This window comes from Lepidochelys kempii, chromosome 1 (assembly GCF_965140285.1).
Source record: "Lepidochelys kempii isolate rLepKem1 chromosome 1, rLepKem1.hap1, whole genome shotgun sequence".
NCBI lineage: Eukaryota > Metazoa > Chordata > Testudines > Cheloniidae > Lepidochelys > Lepidochelys kempii.
This window is the reverse complement of record NC_136380.1, coordinates 210,584,496-210,602,522: the sequence shown is the minus strand read 5'-3', so window position 1 is coordinate 210,602,522 and position 18,027 is coordinate 210,584,496. Positions and strand designations below refer to the sequence as shown.

The 18,027-nt window shown below is 43.6% G+C and overlaps 2 protein-coding genes across 10 annotated transcripts in view; one reads left to right on the top strand and one right to left on the bottom strand.

Annotated features, from left to right (window-relative positions):
• Positions 1-18,027, top strand: part of VAMP1 (vesicle associated membrane protein 1) — a 127,696-nt gene that overhangs the window by 79,210 nt on the left and 30,459 nt on the right. For 2 of the 9 annotated variants that reach the window (XR_012154850.2, XR_012154863.2), the window contains 2 exons: positions 6,100-6,154; positions 8,546-8,809. The exons of 3 other annotated variants lie outside the window; for them this stretch is intronic. Coding sequence is in view for 1 of the 6 variants with exons in the window: in XM_078848792.1 (XP_078704918.1) it covers positions 6,100-6,104 (5 nt within the window). In the remaining 5 variants the exon portion in view is untranslated. Of the gene's footprint in view, positions 1-6,099; positions 6,156-6,965; positions 7,697-8,545; positions 8,810-18,027 lie in introns of those variants that run through there. 4 more of the 9 variants (XR_012154851.2, XR_012154859.2, XR_012154852.2 and 1 more) reach the window with 3 other exon arrangements.
• On the bottom strand, positions 6,471-14,823 carry FBXO40 (F-box protein 40). The gene is made up of 3 exons (XM_073332739.2): positions 14,812-14,823; positions 11,009-12,895; positions 6,471-7,431 (listed from the first exon to the last, which is right to left on the bottom strand). Exons 1-3 carry the CDS (start codon positions 14,821-14,823, stop codon positions 7,234-7,236), a joined length of 2,097 nt encoding a protein of 698 aa, XP_073188840.1. The 3' UTR covers positions 6,471-7,233.

Genomic DNA, 18,027 nt, shown 5'->3' with positions numbered 1-18,027 from the left:
AAAAGTCAATACTCCAGGGAAAGTCGCCAAGATTAATTTATTTATAATGCTGTGAGGTGGCTTCAGGATTCCCACCTATCCAACATTAACATTGGGATACTGAGGATCTCCTTTACTGTTGACAATAGCAGGTGCCTGGGACACCAGGTGAGTGTTGCCTGCTCCCTAGTAGCTCAGGAAGGAAAGGGGAATTGCATTTCATTTTGGAGGCACCACTGGACTCCCTCTGCCACCCCAACTTCTGCAGCAAGAAAGCATTCATATCTAATTTTGATGTGGTTGAAGTTCTGATTATTCGTCTGAGCCCTACTGGACTTTAAAAGAGCATTGTAAGCTAATTGTTCTATGTAAACCCAACCAAGCCCTTGTACTGGCTAAGGTGCCCATAGACACTGAGGATGCTATTATCTATCTGGAGTTGGGAACCGTGAAAATCGTCAGGAATACCATAATTTACAGATGGTGAGATGACCCCCCCAACAAACAGAGTGTCTATATTTGTGAGAGTAGCTAATGACTTTGATGCACAATGTATTCCCAAGGAAGTTGGTACTCTGGGTGAAATTGGCCTCTGGCATGTGTTTCTGGCTGGCAGTTACCCAAAGGAGGAGACTACACTAGCTGGGACCCGCCTTTACAGCTAAATTGAATACTTTGTTGAAACAGAAGGCAAGACATAACGAGAAGATATAAAAGCCATCATTACACTAACATCTACTCCCTCAACTGCTACTAATGAGGTCTGATAACTGCTCTAGGACAATTGGTAGAATGCAGTAGTTGGTCACCCTATGAGAGAGTTGAGGACCATAAACTCTTCTCTGGGATAAAACCTACCCCTTTTGGGAGTGACTGGGATCCACCCCAACATCCGTGAGGCCTAGAAACTCTTTTAGGGAGGAGCATCCCCACCTCTGATGAAGATGCTGATAGACGAGGCACTCTATGGTATACACAGAGAAGGACCATTGTTTAACTCACTGGAGGTGTTTGTCAAGTAACTGGGATCCCTAAGTTCCCCTTTTGCCCTATAGATCAGCTGTTCCTAGGAAATAGTCCCAGAGGAAATCTATTTCTGCATTAAAAAAATAGGACAAATATTTTTTTGAAAAAATTCAATGTGTACACAATCAAAAATTAAAAAAGAAAAAGATAACTGATACTTTTTTTTGCAAAAGATAGAAAAACTGTTTGAAAAAAATAACTTTTGGAATAAAAATAAATACATATATATTTAGATATAAAATTGATTTCTGTTAGAAGTCATAAGACAAAAGTATTTTTTGAAAAAAAAATAGAAAAAAATTCTTTATAAAAACTGAAAAACAAATCAAAATTTTTTTGAAACAATACTTTCTGCATTAAAAACAAATTTTATTTTTCAAAAAATTGTGCAAAAAAAGAATAATTTAGTCATGTAAAAGAAAAAATATTTTCTGGCATGTTAAAAATATATATTTTTTCCATCATATAAAAAATTCCATCCGATAAAACAAAATTTTTTTGTGGTGTATTAAAAAATTTCCTCCTTGTGTTAAAAATGTTTTCCTGATCATGTTAAAAATAAAATTCTGTCATGTTAAAAAAATCTTCCATAGTTAAAGAATTTTTCTTCCATAATTTTTCTTTTACATAATATTTCCCCATCATGTGAAGAAAAATATTTTTTTCTCTTATTCTAAAAAAAAAAAAAAGTTTCTCCCTCATGGAAAAATATTTTTCCCTCATGTACAAGGTGAACATATTAAAATATATATATTGAACATATTAAAAATATATATTTTTCTCTCTCTCAAGTTAAAAAAATTAAATGTCCATCCAAAAAAATTACACTCCTCCGCCCCCCTCTCCCCACTCACATTTGGCCCCAGTCCCCCCTTTGCTCAGCCTCCCCCCTACTTGCTCCATGGGTTTCCTCCTTGCGCCCCCACCCCCCACTTGTTCCCCCAGCTCAGCTGCTGCTCCCGGGGGAGCAGGGGAGAGGGGGAAGGGGTGTGGAAGGAAGGGGGGAGGGACACAGTGGTGGAGAGGAGACATAGAATAAGAGACTCAACTGTTTTTAGAGGATGGGGGCTTGCATCTGCCTGGTGACCAGTTTCTCATGAGAATGGGGCTACCTGGGGATTTGGTTCCTTCATCTCTGGGGATATAGAGTCTGGTACATAAAGGTGGCACCATCATGTTGCCTCAATGGGACTTTTTGCCTTCTTGGTTCTGTGAGGGGGTAGTAGTGTTGTTAAAGTAGCCTTTATTTTACTGCCAGGATTAATGTCTAGCTGCAGCAGCCACTCCTCTTATTTATTGCCTGTGGTGCTTACTGCTGTTGAAACAACAAACATAGGAAGCTCAAGCTTTGTTTGTGTGAAGAAGTGAAAATGAGGTGGCAGCTTTTGCAGTCTGATTCCAGCCATTTTCTTCCTGTCAGGGTGCAATTGCCAGCTGAGAGTGAGGCCTGACACCTTGTTTTCTTGTGTGAAGAAAGGAGGCCAGAGATCTGTTAGTCTCTAAAGTGCCACAAGGACTCCTTGGTTCTTTTGGCTGATACAGACTAACATGGCTACCCCCTGAAAAGAGATTTCTCAATTAGCTTTAACTGCTGCTTGCCATTATATGTTCCCCAGGATCAATGAGATGGTGGGGGGGGGACTTGAAAAGGCCATTTTGCAGGATGCCTGCATGTCAGTTATCAGGGTATCAAAAAATCTGTGACTGGCATAATTTATTCCCAAATTTAGTGCTTTTAATTAGGTACCTTCTGCATGTCCAGTCTTCACAAACACAATCTGGCACACAGTGGAAACCATCCAAGTGGGGAGGGGGAGGGGTCTGGGCGGAGTGGGGTGGAGTGTGGGCAGGGCCACGAGCAGAAGAGGCAAGTCGGGGAGCTAGCCTCCCCGAGTGAAAGCTTCACCCATTGCCCATGCAAGGGAGCAAGGCCATGGGGATAATTGCTGATGAGTGAGATCACAAGGACAGTGCAGAGGAGAAGCATGAGACCAGACTGCTGATTCAAGATTTGTCTGGCACTCTGGACCATGACCAGGAGATCCTGAAGGATTCAAATGGAGGGTTCTACAGAGACTAGTTACAGATAAGTTGTATGTAAGAATGTATAAGGGACTGGAGTAAAAGCAGTAGAAGAACACCAGCCCCATACATGAGCATGGTTTCAGAGTAGCAGCCGTGTTAGTCTATATCCGCAAAAAGAAAAGGAGTACTTCTGGCACCTTAGAGACTAACAAATTTATTTGAGCATAAGCTTTCATGAGCTACAGCTCACTTCATCGGACGCATTCAGTGGAAAATACAGCGGGGAGATTTATATACACAGAAACAATGGGTGTTACCATACATACTGTAACGAGAGTGATCAGGTAAGGTGAGCTATTACCAGCAGGAGAGCGGGGGGGGGGGGGGGGGGACCTTTTGTAGTGATAATCGAGGTGGGCCATTTCCATGCCTCCAGCTTTCATCCAGACCACACCACACGATCCATTGTTTACAGCCAAGCTCTACGATACAACCGCATTTGCTCCAACCCCTCAGACAGAGACAAACACCTACAAGATCTCTATCAAGCATTCTTACAACTACAATACCCACCTGCTGAAGTGAAGAAACAGATTGACAGAGCCAGAAGAGTACCCAGAAGTTACCTACTACAGGACAGGCCCAACAAAGAAAATAACAGAACACCACTAGCCATCATCTTCAGCCCCCAACTAAAACCTCTCCAAAGCATCATCAAGGATCTACAACCTATCCTAAAGGACGACCCATCACTCTTACAGATCTTGGAAGACAGGCCAGTCCTTGCTTACAGACAGCCCCCCAACCTGAAGCAAATACTCACCAGCAACCACACACCACACAACAGAACCACTAACCCAGGAACCTATCCTTGCAACAAAGCCCGTTGCCAACTCTGTCCACATATCTATTCAGGGCCTAATCACATCAGCCACCCTATCAGAGGCTCGTTCACCTGCACATCTACCAATGTGATATATGCCATCATGTGCCAGCAATGCCCCTCTTCCATGTACATTGGCCAAAATGGACAGTCTCTACGTAACATAATAAATGGAGACAAATCAGACGTCAAGAATTATAACATTCAAAAACCAGTCGGAAAACACTTCAATCTCTTTGGTCACTCGATTACAGACCTAAAAGTGGCAATTCTTCAATAAAAAAACTTCAAAAACAGACTCCAACGAAAGACTGCTGAATTGGAATTAATTTGCAAACTGGGTACAATTAACTTAGGCTTGAATAAAGACTGGGAGTGGATGTGTCATTACACAAAGTAAAACTATTTCCCCATGTTTATTCCCCCTGTCCCCCGCTGTTCCTCAGACTTTCTTGTCAACTGCTGGAAATGGCCCACTTTGATTATCACTACAAAAGGTCCCCCTGCCGCCCCTCTCTCCTGCTGGTAATAGCACACCTTACCTGATCAGTATTTTCCACTGAATGCATCCGATGAAGTGAGCTGTAGCTCACAAAAGCTTATGCTCAAATAAATTTGTTAATCTCTAAGGTGCCACAAGTACTCCTTTTTCTTTTTGTGGATACATGTTCATGTGGTCAAAAATGATTTCTAAGAGCCCTGGAAAGGGTGGAAGGGAACTTCCTGAGGGATGCAGGTAAAGGTCAGTCTATCAAACCCCATAGCTGGGTTTGCCCCCTTGGTTACAAGTTCATGTCAATTTTTAGATCTGGCACCAGAACCCCACTTGGACAGTTCAGCTGTTTCTTTATACAGGTTGGGCCTTTGGTCACCAGTCTCCGGGAACAGGTAATCACCAGTTGACGGCTCTCTCCTCAGGGGGGAGCTTGAAAAGGCAGAATTTTGCATAACTGTGGTAGTTGAATTTATATTAACCACTTCTAGCTTACACCTCTCGGAAAGGTGGGTTTGTTACAGCAACGGAAAAAACCCTCTTCTATGGTTGTAGCAAATATCTATACTGGATGCCACAGTGGCACAGATGCAGCGCCATGGCTGTGCCCCTGTAGCGCCTGAACCATAGCCAAAGCCTGCATGGCCAGCGGCTACAAATCACCACACAGCGCTTTCCAAGCAAGCACATTTATTGTTAAGGTAAAAAGCATTACAGGGAAAACATATACAAAAGAATAAAAGTACCTACATGCATATAAATAACTTATTAGTGGTCACCCTAATTCCAGTTGGGGGCTCTGATAGGGGTCAGTCTTGCAAACCTCACAGCTGGATTTGCCCCCTTGGTTACATGTTCATGTCAGTTTTTAGATCAGGCACCAGAATCCCAACTGGAAGGTTCAGCTGCTTCTGTATAGAGCTTGGGCCTTTGATCTCCAGTCTCCGAGAACAGGCAATCACCAATTGATGGCCCGCTCCTCAGGGCATAGTTTGAAAGGACTAGGTTTTTGCATAACTCGTGTAGTGGAATTTATATTAACCACTCCCCAGGGATTCCTCAGGAAACCCACTTAACACTTATTGTTCCAAAAGTCCATGCTTGTCTCATGCGTTTAAATATATTCCTTATACTTCCCAGGTCTCACCTAAGCCATAGTTTCAGTGTAGGGTACTGGGACTGACACATAGTCTGTCAGTCAAGACCCAGAGTAGAATGTGACTTTTATTCTTTGGAAATAAAACAGGCAACTAAAATGGGGCCAGGCCATGAAATTCAAGTATGAGATCTGGATCCAAATGTCCTCAGTATTAGAGGTTTGGATTCAGTCTTCCAATTTGAGCTCCTCTATAGCAGACAAGTTGTTTTACAAAAGCAACAGGTGCCCAGCTTCTCCTAGCCAACCCCTTTGGTATCTGTCTTTAAAATCCATGTTATGCTCACTAAGATAAATAGGGCAGGATCTAGCTCAGACGATTTCAGTGAAGCTTTTATCAGAGGCTTCCAGGTTAGACCAGCTCAGCATATCTCTTCTGATTAATTAAATCCTAGCTAGTGCCTGGTCACCAGTTAACAGGGACAACATCCTGCAGCATCAAATGAAGGGAAGGGAAAGGGACCACTGTCAAGATGTTCTCTTCTCTAATTCATACCCTGAACTGCCAAAATTAAAAATGTTGCCCTTTCTCTCCAGTCTGATTCCAGGACCTGCTTTCACAGACAGAATAAAGGAAGAGTCAAGATGACAGGTATGGAGTGGGGGTGAAACTGATGTCATAATCTCTCTCTCTATGTAAAGAGAGCTAGCGGAGCAATTTTCTCTGGACTTGACGCAAGCAGACCAGAGCTGAAATGATACCAACGCCATTGGGACAGGTACTAATTGTAAAATGGGCCAGATCCTCAGCTGGTATAAACTGACTTTCATGGTGCTATTCCACTTTGCATCAGCTGGCCAATGAGAATTGTTTAGAAGTTTGAGCATAGAAGCCAGGAATGTTTCTGACTCACTGCATGACATTGAAAACAGTGTCATTTAGGGCAAATTTGTCAAAAAATGGTCTTTAATTTTGGCTGTCATTTTTGACAAAGAATTTTTTTATTTGAACTGTTTCAACCATCTCTACTTTAAGCATGCACTTAAATGCGGTCCAGAATGGGGATACTTTCATGAATCAGGGCCTAAAGTCCTTTTCCCTCAAATACCAGTTTGTTACTGTTTGATGCATTCTTGTCTCCTTGATAAAACATCTATATAGCTGTAACTCATCCACCAATTTGGGGCTTGTTCTCCTATGCCTATGCACACCAGTACCATTGCTATCTCCACATCTGTCAGTTTTCAAGTAATCTAGCAAATGCACACTCTAGGAATTTCTCTGTGTGCTAGTAGTCGTCGATGATTCTGCTTACTGACAGGGATAAGATTCATCCAAACTAGGTACTCTAGCTGCTCTTTCCTCCCTCAGGGAAAAAGTATGGTGACAGTAGCTTTTCCCTGATTTCCAGATTGCCAGGCTGCCTGTTATAAACCAGTACTCTTATCATTGCTTTTTCCAGGTGGCTCTATTTATGAGCAGGCATGAAACACAAAAAAGAAACAGAAAGCCTGTAATATCAGCAATCAGCTGAATGAAGTACTGATTTTTTTTTTGTATTGCTAAAATACTGAAGGAAAATGATGCAACATATTCCAAACAGAACAGCAAAAGGTTGATTTTGTGTTTCCAAAGGGAATTTTCTTATGGGGTGCCCACATAATAATCTCTACAACCCAGATCCCAGTACTCCTCTGAGAGACCTGGGGGAGGAAGCTGGGGGGATGTATTCAGGATCCATGCCTGAAGGTTGAGACCAAGCTATCTTGAGCCCGCTTTCGGGGTCCACACATGCTGGCAAGTAAGAATGGATCCTTCTTGTGCTCCACATCGTAGAACGGACAGATCTTCAGGTGTTCAGACATGGAGGGAACATCACCGAACTGCCAGTTGTTAACAGGGGAGAACAGGCTGCTAAACTGCCAGATCTAGTATGTGGGAATAAAGGAGAGAATACTAGAATGTTAATTAAAATGCAAAGAGGTTTTACAAACACATCGATGTTCTGATATTAAAATTTGCTGTCATTACTCTTAATTGATTGGACTGACTAGTGGAGTCATGATAGCATAGGATTGGTGTAACAGTGGAAAATCAGGTCCTATGTCTTTATATACACTGTCTTATAACATCTCTCTCTTTGTGTAAATACATACTTATGTATACCAAACCAAAAGTATATTAAAATGGAAGTAAGGTTGAGAGTGCACATGAATAACTTATAGGTAAAAAACATTCGACCAATGTTATAATTATTCCAAAACCAAGCATTATAAATCTAGGAACTTCAGAGTTAAAGTTATCTGTAACAGAAATCCAAATATGTGAAATATTAGCCAATACATATATGATAGTAGTCGTATACACCATATTACTAGGTATTATGCATAGGGCTCCATGTCTGTAACGGAGGTCGTGGAAGTCACCGATTCTGTGACTTCCTGCGACCTCCAGAAGTTCTGCAGCGGCCAGTGTGGCTGATCCCAGAACCGCCCAAGCAGCTGGCCCTGGGGACAGTCACGCCAGCCATTGCTGGAGCAGCTCTGCAGCCAGCTGCTCAGGTTGCCCCGCAGCCAGCTGCACCAGCCGCTACTGTAGTGGCCTGGGGCTAGCTGCACCGGCTGCTGCTCTGTCAGCCCCGGGCAGCTGGCCCCGGATCGCCCGAGCAGCGGCCAGTGCAGCTGGCCCTGGAAGCTGCCTGAGCAGCAGTCCTGGGGTGCCAGGAGCAGCTGCAGCTTGGTGGCTCCTGGCCGCGGTCCCACGGCGGCCGGAGCAGAGTCACAACACAGCAGTATGGAAATTCTGGGACAGTGCTAAATTCTTAGCAATTTTCATAGGAAGCACCAGAGAATGAATTGTAATTTAAAGCAGGTTCCAGCCTGCCTAAATTATACTAGGGCTGTTTTGGCTCCTGATCAGCCTAGAACTGGAAGGAAGGAAAGGTGGTTTAAAAGTTCACCCTCTTTCCCTATATTTGTTAGTGAAGTGCTGGTGAAATGTACCAGACTAACAACTCTGTAAACTTATGTCTTCTGTCAACAGTCCAAGAGCAGCAGAACAGCGGCAGTGTGAAGTCCCATCCCCAAACCTTGTGCTCCTTCACCAATCTCCCTCACTTCTCACCTGGAGGAGTAAGAGAGGCATTCCATTAATAGACTGACAGATTTTAAGTCCAAAAGGGGACAACTGTGATCATCTAGTCTGGCCTGCATTACCATAAAATTTCACACAGTAATTTCTGCATAAAGCCCATAAATTGTGATTTAAAGATTTCAAATGATCAAGCAGAATCCACCACATCACTGCGTAAGTTCTTCCACTGGTTGATTCCCAGCAATTAAAATGTTGTAACTTATTCCTAACCTAATTCCAGTTTGCATTTGGCTAGCTTCAACTTCCAGCTGTTCAATTTTGTTATGCTAGATTAAAAAGCCCTCAGCTCTTACATATCTTCTCCCCATATAGGTACTTGTTATAGACAATGATCAAGTCACCTCTTAACCTTAACAGACTGAGCTCCCTATGCCTCTCACTGAAAGTCAGATCTTAAAACATTTTTGTGGTTCTTCGCTAAACCCTTACCCATTTTTGGTGTCCTTTTTGAAGCACAGACACCAGACATGGACACAGTACTACTGGAAACAATGTGGTGGTAGTCCCCTGCCTGCCATATACATAGGTAATATAACATCCCTATTTCTACTCGAGATTTCCTTTTTTATACATCCAAAGTTCACATTAGCTTTTTGGCCAGAGCTTTAAACTGAGAGCTTATGTTCATTTGGTTATCTACTTTTACCCCTAAGTCCTTTTCAGAGTCACTGCTTTTCAAGATACATCCTGTGTGACACACACTCTTTGTCTCTGCGTGTATGACCTTGTATATGTAGTCATATTAAAGAGCTTGTCTGCACAATGTGTTAATGTGCACCAGGGGGGCATAAATTCTAATGTGCACCAGCATGTTTGCACACTGACTGGCTCATGTGGACCCTGTTGGGACACACTAAAGTCCTCTAGGGCACACTGATGTAATCCCATTTCAAACAGTAATACATTAACACACATGAGAGAACTTTTAGTGCACACCAGCAGGAGCAAAAGACATATCTGGCTTCAAGACTAAGCTTGATAAGTTTATGGAGGAGATGGTATGATGGGATAGCCTAATTTTGGCAATTAATTGATCTTTGACTATTAACGATAAATATGCCCTATGGCCTGTGATGGGATGTTAGGTGGGGTGGGATCTGAGTTACTACAGAGTATTCTTTCCTGGGTGTCTGGATGGTGAGTCTTGCCCACGTGCTCAGGGTTTAGCTGATCGCCATATTTGGGGTTGGGAAGGAATTTTCCTCCAGGGCAGATTGGCAGAGGCCCTGGGGGGTTTTTGCCTTCCTCTGCAGCGTGGGGCATGGGTCACTTGCTGGAGGATTCTCTGCACATCGAAGTCTTTAAACCAAGATTTGAGGACTTCAATAGCTCAGACATAGGTTAGGGGTTTGTTACAGCAGTTGGTGGGTGAGATTCTGTGGCCTGTGTTGTGCAGGGGGTCAGACTGGATGATCATAATGGTCCCTTCTGACCTTAAAGTCTATGATTCTATGATTCACACTGGCCAGTTAGTGTGCAACAAGCTGGTGCCCATTAGAATTTCCATCCCAGCTGGTGCGCTCTAACATACCATGTAGATAAGCCCAAAGTCTCCCAAAACCATTCAGTCCTTGACTTCTTGTGAGAGTAACAGCAAAATCAGTGTCAGTTGTGATGATGAATGTGTAATGCTGACACCCACTGACTGAGAGCTGGAGTGAGACCCGTCAACACATTTCACTTAGACCACCAAAAGTCGCCAGCAGATGTAAGTAACTTTCAGTCATTACCAACCTGGGCTAGTTTTAAACTTAGAGGTAAAGGGCTTCCTATCCCATGCCTGATACCTTAAGAAGCCAAGTCCCAACAAAGCAAATTTTCATGAATACCCTGTAAATTACCAATCAGTGAAAACATTAGGAGTTGATGTGAAAATCTGGGCTCCCTTTACAGTCACAGGTTTCAGAGGAACAGCCGTGTTAGTCTGTATTCGCAAAAAGAAAAGGAGTACTTGTGGCACCTTAGAGACTAACCAATTTATTTGAGCATGAGCTTTCGTGAGCTACAGCTCACTTCATCAGATGAAGTGAGCTGTAGCTCACGAAAGCTCATGCTCAAATAAATTGGTTAGTCTCTAAGGTGCCACAAGTACTCCTTTTCTTTTTACAGTCACAGTTACTTGCAAGTATTTCACTTTTGCCTTACAAAATAGGATGTGGTAGTTTCAGGCTATCTTTAAGTACTGTACAGAACCCAAAAGAGATACAAGTCCAATTTCTAAAAAGTTCTGTGTGTGACCTTTAAGTGTCAGGACAGCTCAGTTCACATCAAACAGAGTCAAGTCTTGTGTTATATTTTTAATTCGATGATCCTGCAAATACCTTTTGTTTTCCAAACACCACTGTCACTTGCCTTTTTGCGAGCTCTCCATGAAGTACCTCCATGGGAATATCTTTTTTTCTCCCACAGCAGGAGGACCATCCCTCTCTCTTGAAGTAGAGTGGCACAGATATCCCTCATCAGTACAGACACTTGGGACAGCTGAGACAAGCTGAAGCTGTCCAAGAACCCAGCAATATACTGTAAAAGTTCCAATGGAAGGCTGCTCAGGGATTCTTTACCTTTTCCTTGATTACTTGTTGTAAAATTGCATTTCTGTATTTCAGAGAGCACAGGATCAACTTCTGGTTTAATAGCAAATGTATCAAGATGCTGGCTGTAGATAATCTTTGCTTTATGACTAGCAGGGTAGAAGCGGTTTTGAACAAAAGTACATCCCAAGTAGGCAAGTGGACAACGATGTTGGAACCATCCATTTAGAGAGGACTGGATATCAGCATGAACATTCTTGAAATGTGAAGGAAACTCATCCCTCCTGAAGAAGTGATTGCAAGTGAATGTGAAGGCTGAGCAGCTTTTGTTATGTCTTCTAGTCACACACTCAGTATGAAGCTCTACATGGAGTTCTGGTGGGCTTTTTATATCCAGAACATCCGCTAGAACAGCTCTAGAGGAGAAGGGTTCCACCTGAAAGCTGTATGTCTGTGTCCCAAAATCCATGAACAGTCCATCAATATTCTTTGCTTCTGAGATCTCATGACCTTTCAGTTCCTTTTCCAATGCACACAATAGTGTACTTCTGGCTGTATCTGATTTAGGAAATTCCTCAAGGCTTATTTGCAAATCTGAAGTATCCACTGACTTGTCCATCATTGCTGTCTTGTATGCCAAGGAATCTCGAAGTTGTGGTCTTTTGCCATGATAGCTAACTGGCACTCTGAAGGTGCACACAGTCTTCACCTCATGAGCCTCCAAATTCCCATACACAAAGTCTTTCTCTCTTGGTGTACAAGCAGCTAGCTGACCAAAATGGATGAGCATTCTCCCATGATGCACCAGGTACATGTTATAATCCCCTACGTTAACTTCTTTTTTCAACCTCTCCAGGATCCCATCTTGCCAAGGAGCCAGACCTGTCTTTTCTGCACCTGTAATCACTTGATTATTTTTGTTTTCTTTTGGCTCTTCCACAATAGCTGCTTCCTTTGTCTTCTCTTTGGGGTTGCCATCACAAAGAATCTGTCCTGTTTTCTTGTAGCAATCTCCTTCCTTTTTTTCCGAGTTTGCTGAAACATCTGTTGCCTTCAATGCTGAAAGCTCTTTGCTAAACATGTTCTCCCAGGCTTTGTAACTTACTAGATCCATCCCCTTCTTATCCTTTGCCAAATCCTCACGCTCCTGTTGGGTAAGCTCAGCAACTTGGCCATCAGCTTCTATAGAATCACATGCTATTCCTCCAATGGCTCCTTCTTCCAAACCTGCTATTGGCTCTTCTGTGTTATCATTTTCTCTCCATTCTGGAAATAGCTCAACCATTTTCAGAGTTCTAAAAAGAATCTTCTGATCTCTGAGGGCTAGGGCTGTATCTAGATACTGATCATTATGTGGCTCCTTCATAATGTTCTTATGTAGAATGGTTTCTGAATCTACATTTGGCCAGCGATTCCATTCCATAGAGCAGTGGACAACACTGGCTGGACAGACCTGAAGGTGCTTTGCCAGCTTAAAACGGGCCATGGAGAAAGGGCAGCCATAAACTGAGTTGAGGCATGAGACCTGCTCTAGGGGACATAAGAGTTGGTGTTCTTCCTGTTTACACATATGAAAGGCAGCCCCACAGCGTGAATGGCAGTTGATCACTAGGCAAGAGATGGTGAGCTCGACTGGGACTTGGCATTGCCGGTTGAAACATTTCTCACAGTGCTTGTGCTGTCCAGGACTGGTTTTCTGAGCCCTGCCCTATGAACATCATAGATAAGAGAAGACAAAAAGAAAATACAGTTATTGCCTAAAACAGCATATTGACCACAGGTGGAAGTTGCTTGACTCCTACATGCCAAGTCTAAAATGTTGTTCTAGTCTGAAAAGTGATTACATAAAAATGACACCTGCTTACATATCAGAGCTGGTCCTTGTGTGTATCAGAGTCATATCTGTTAATAATGGTGATGTAAATAAGCCATTACTGCTCTTTACTCTTCTTAGTCCAGCAGAGCAGCACAGCTCTGAAAGAGTGAGTTGGATTCTAGTCCTCCTTGTGCATCAGTAACAGAGTTGTTTATTAAATTCCAATCAACTGGAGGTAAGGTGTGAGAAAGTTCACAGTACACATTTGAGCTCTACAATAAATCTTCCAGCGAAACAAAGGAAGGCCATATTTGACATTTCCGATATGGTTAATCATGGCTGCTTTCGCTCAGGCTTGCTTTATTTTTTAGAACTTACAAACACCAAGCAGGTTACTAGGCTACTAGTTTTGTATTAAATGAACTGCTTACCTACCTTTCTTTTATGATTGTGGTTTCAATTAATCTCTTAGCTGTAAATTAAATGAGTTTAGTCATATAAAAATAATTATTTGTATTTGTGTAAGACCTTTCCAAAACAGTTTTCAAAGTGTCTTGCAAACAATTAATGGAGCATGAAAATAATTCTGGGAGTCACCTATTATTATGCCCTTTTACAGATGGGGCAACTGAAGTACAAAGATTAATGCCAAGCACAAACAGGCTCCATGGATGTCAATGACTTGTCCCAAGGAAGTTGCTGAGACAGGAAGAGAATGCAGGACTTTCCCTGCTCTAGCCACAAGACCACATTTCAACCTGGTTCAGCCCCATATTTCATTTGTGGAGGGAAAAAGCCAATGATTAGAAGGAACTGTAGTTAAATCTATAAACAGTTCCCTTTCTCCTTTTCCTTTGATATACAACAAGAAAAGATACAAAGTGGGGGGACCTTTTATGTTGTCAGGATGAAGAAAAGGATATGGACAATTTTACTGGTAGCGTCTTACAAGGAAATCACACGTCCTTCCCAAAAGCACCTACCATAATTCCAGCAGACCGTCTTGTTTGTCTCTGAGGAAAAAATGCAAATAATTAGTCAAATAATGAAGACTTCTGGGTTTCAGTAAACTAAAAAATACAATGGTGATAGTGCCCCTCAAGAGTAGTGCTAGCCTTTTGGCTGCCCAGGGTGGAAAATGTTTTCAGCATCCAGAAACCGAGCCATAATAAACAAACAAATAAATAAAATAAATAAAAATTATGAAAACTGAGCAGCACAGAGGTCCAATGCCCCCTGGAAATTGGGGCTCAGGGCAACCATGGTGGTTGATCACCCATACAACCAGTGCTGGTGCTGAGATGTTAGTGTTTTGCATTGCTATGCAAGAAACTCAAGTTCTACCATCCTATCCCCAAGAACAGCAAGATGCCTCACAGAAAGTAAGCTCAGGTCCTGTGGGAAGAAATGATACATAATGCTTCTTCGCCCACATTCTTTGAATCCTGTAGTTTGTGTCCTTCCCCATTAAGAAGTGACATTTTCACAATTAGCAAGAGGTTCTACTACTAAGGGAATACTACTAAGGGAATAATAATACTACTAAGGGAAGGAAATTGATCTAGATAGGACACTACTTGGTGGGATCTGTAGTCACTACAGTACATACATCTACAGTAAAATTTGTCATACATTGGTTCCTCAACACCTCTTCAGCTTAGATTCTCAACTCTCATGGGATCTGCAGCACTGAACTAGCCTGTTGTCTCTGGCAGTGACCAATACCTGTTGATTCAGAGAAGTGAAACCAACACTGCATGCTAGGAGAAAAAATTCCTTTCTGACCCTCTGCCTTGTAATCAACTTACATTCTGAATCATTAGTCTTGTTTACCTAATCTGTATCAGCACACAGGGAAAGAGCCAGTTTTAGCAGATTTATAAATTTATGTATAGCTTATTAATATCTTTTCAGTCCTACAAAAGTGAAGACAAAATATTTCCCTCATTGGCAGATGTCACGGAGCCAATGGCCCTTCAGGAGAATTAGGGCCTAACTAGCCCATGACAACCCTGTGGGCTACAACTGGAAGCCATCAGGTGCTCCAGGTGGTGCCCCTTTAGCTAATTAGTAATGGAGCAGCTGAGCTAGAAGCAGAGGCAGCTAGAACAGTATAAAGGAAAGGTTGCTGAGAAAGGAACACTGTTTGGAGAAGTGTTGTAGCTACTGCAGGCTGGAAGCGAGCCATTATGTAAGCGGGGGAATAGTCCTGCTATTGTGGGGAACTTTCCTGGCTTATCCACTACCCCGGTGAAGTAGTCTAGCGAAAGGATCTGAGTCCTTGCTCCCACTTTCTTTACCCAGAGTCCTGCCTGACCTCAAGGGTTCCCCCTCTAATCTCCTGTGTGGTGGAGTCCTCATAACCCCAACAAGGCTGGGCCCAGGATTCCTGGGAGGCTTGATCCCCAACCTTGTTGTGGTCACTTAGGGCAGGGGCTAGGGTGTCTCCACTCCGGGGTGCTCTCTCTGCACTGGATGCTTCCCTGACCCACTGATCATTACATAAGTTCAAAGTAAATACAATTTATTAAACAGCAATCAATTAAAAAAGATAAGGAAAAAATGGGAAAGGTTAAAGGAAAACACATAACCCTGCCATAGGTGCTGGAACTAGGAGTGCAGGGGCTGCGCAGCACTCCCTGGCTGGAAGTGGTTTCCATTACATACAGGGTTTACAGTTAGGTTCAATGGCTCTCAGCACCCCCCATTTAGTGGGTACAGGAGAATCACAACCAGTGTCTCTGGAATGTAAGGGAAGTTCACAGCCTGTTCCTCACAAGTCCCAGGCCTCCTTCTCAGGCCCTGGCTGTGCTGCAGGGGTGCTGTGGGTTGGACACTTGCTCTGGTGGTGCCACATGCTCTCAGGCTCTAGGGGGCAGGACCTTTCTTTCCAGTGTCACCCTCGCCCCATCGCCGTTACGATCCCCCTCCAAGTCTGGCCTGCATGGCGTCTTGGCTGGGGGCAACTCCCTGCGCTGGGCCCACTGCCCTGTGTCCCCCTCGCTCCCCCCAGCTGCTCACTGCAGCTGGCTCCGGACTGCTCCAGCCCCCCTCCCAGCTCCAGCTCTCTGTCTCAGCTCCACTCTGCCTCCAGCTCCCCGGGCTGCTTCTCTGGCCCCTCTGGCTCTGGTTGCTGCAGCTCTGCTCCCAGCACTGACCCGCTCCCTGGGCTGCTTCCCTGGCTCTCTCTGGCTGGCATGGTTCTGCTCCCCAGCTCATCTCCGGCTCCTGCTCTCTCCTTAGCTTGGAACCCCTCTGTTCCAGACAATTCCAGCTCACATGGGGGACAGGACCCCCCTGGCCTCCTGACTCTATCATTAGCCTGCCACCCTGTCAATCAGGCTGACCAGGAGCATTGGCCTCCACCATTGGTAATGATTTCCCATCAACCCTTCCCCTTTCTTTTGGTACTGGGAGCTAGCCAACCAAACCTCCCCCCCACCACTGAATTTTAGTCAGGGGCCAACAGTCCCCTTACACATAGGAAGCAGGGTAGGCTGCTGTGGAGTAAAGCCCTGAGGGAGGGCTTGGAGCTGACAGTGAGAACCCCAAGAGAATTGTCAAGATCCCTGGAAAATGGAGACAGTGGCAGAGCTCTTCTCACTAGCCTTTGGGAAGAGAGCTGGCATAAGCCTCCAGACCAGAGTCCTACAGGTGGAAACTGGCTTTGGGGAAGGGAACATGACAGATAGAGAGAGATCTGGTAAAGAAACCCCAGGGGACCAGAGTAGACTCCTGTGGAGGAAGCCCTGAGTTAGGGCCCATGATGGATAGAAGAAACCCACAGGGAGCAGGGTAGTCTCCTGGGGGAGAAGCCCTGGGATAGAGTTTGTTAGTGGGAACAAGAAGAACCCCAGAGATAAACTGCCAGAGTCCCTGGAGGAGGGAGGCAGTATGGGGAATCCTGCTGTGAAAGAACTAGCCATTAATTTGGCCTGAGAGGGGCTGAAAAAGAATCATCACTTTGGATTTGTTAGGATTTTTGTTTGGACCTTTTTGTTACCCTGAAAGGGGACTGAACTTGGCTGGAGGGCTGAGCCCCAGAAAACATGGTGAGAGAGAGATGGCCTCCAGGAGGTGCCAGAGACAAGGGCGCCTTGCAACATCACAGCCTGACACAAGAGGGTACTACAGGTGGTGCGCAGACCACTCTACAGCAGATTATTCTGTAATTGTCCATTATGGAGTTTCCTTCACCTTCCTTGGAAGCATCTGGTACTGGAACAGGTGGACCACTGGTCTGATCCAGTTTGGCAGTTCCTATATTCACATGCTATAGAAGATGAGATCTTTCTTTCTTGGAATTTAGTTTTATCTACATTTGAAGTATTCACAGGAGCAAGAGACACCAACCCATTTATTTCTCACTGGCAGCAGCACTGCTGTGCTAATTCTTGTCGTATTTCACTGCAACTGTAATCTCTGAAAATAGTCTCAGCCATGACTTGCATAAGGTCACAGGAGGACTGGTGTTGTTATACACCAATAAAAACAAACATATGAACAATGCTTTCCACTGGGAGACTAAATCCAAGACAGAAATAATTGATAGATACATATATAACTGAATGGGGACCAAAGCACATAAGCATCTATGTCAGTAATAACCTATGCAGGTCTCATCCTGTCTCCCACCAACACAGAAAGTTCTTTTTGGAACATTTCTGGGCCTGATCTTGCTCTTACTTATACTAGGGCAAATCAGAACTCCATCAAAGACACTGGTGTGAAAAATTGATGTAAGATGTTTTCATTAGAAGAAGTGGAACTGAATCAGATCTGTGTTTTAATTTGGGCCCATTCCTAATTTTTGTGCTTTTCTATCAGAAAAATTATTTTACATATCTTTCAGTGAATATCATTTTTTTTTCAATTTACAAAACAAAAGAGGATTTTTTTTATAATTTAGCCACAAACTCCACCAGGGACTTTCAAGATGTTTTTTCTCCCTGTCCTTGGACATCATTTTATTAGTAATAAGAAGCTCCATATGCAGATGTTAGCTGATGATGTTGTTGCTGATA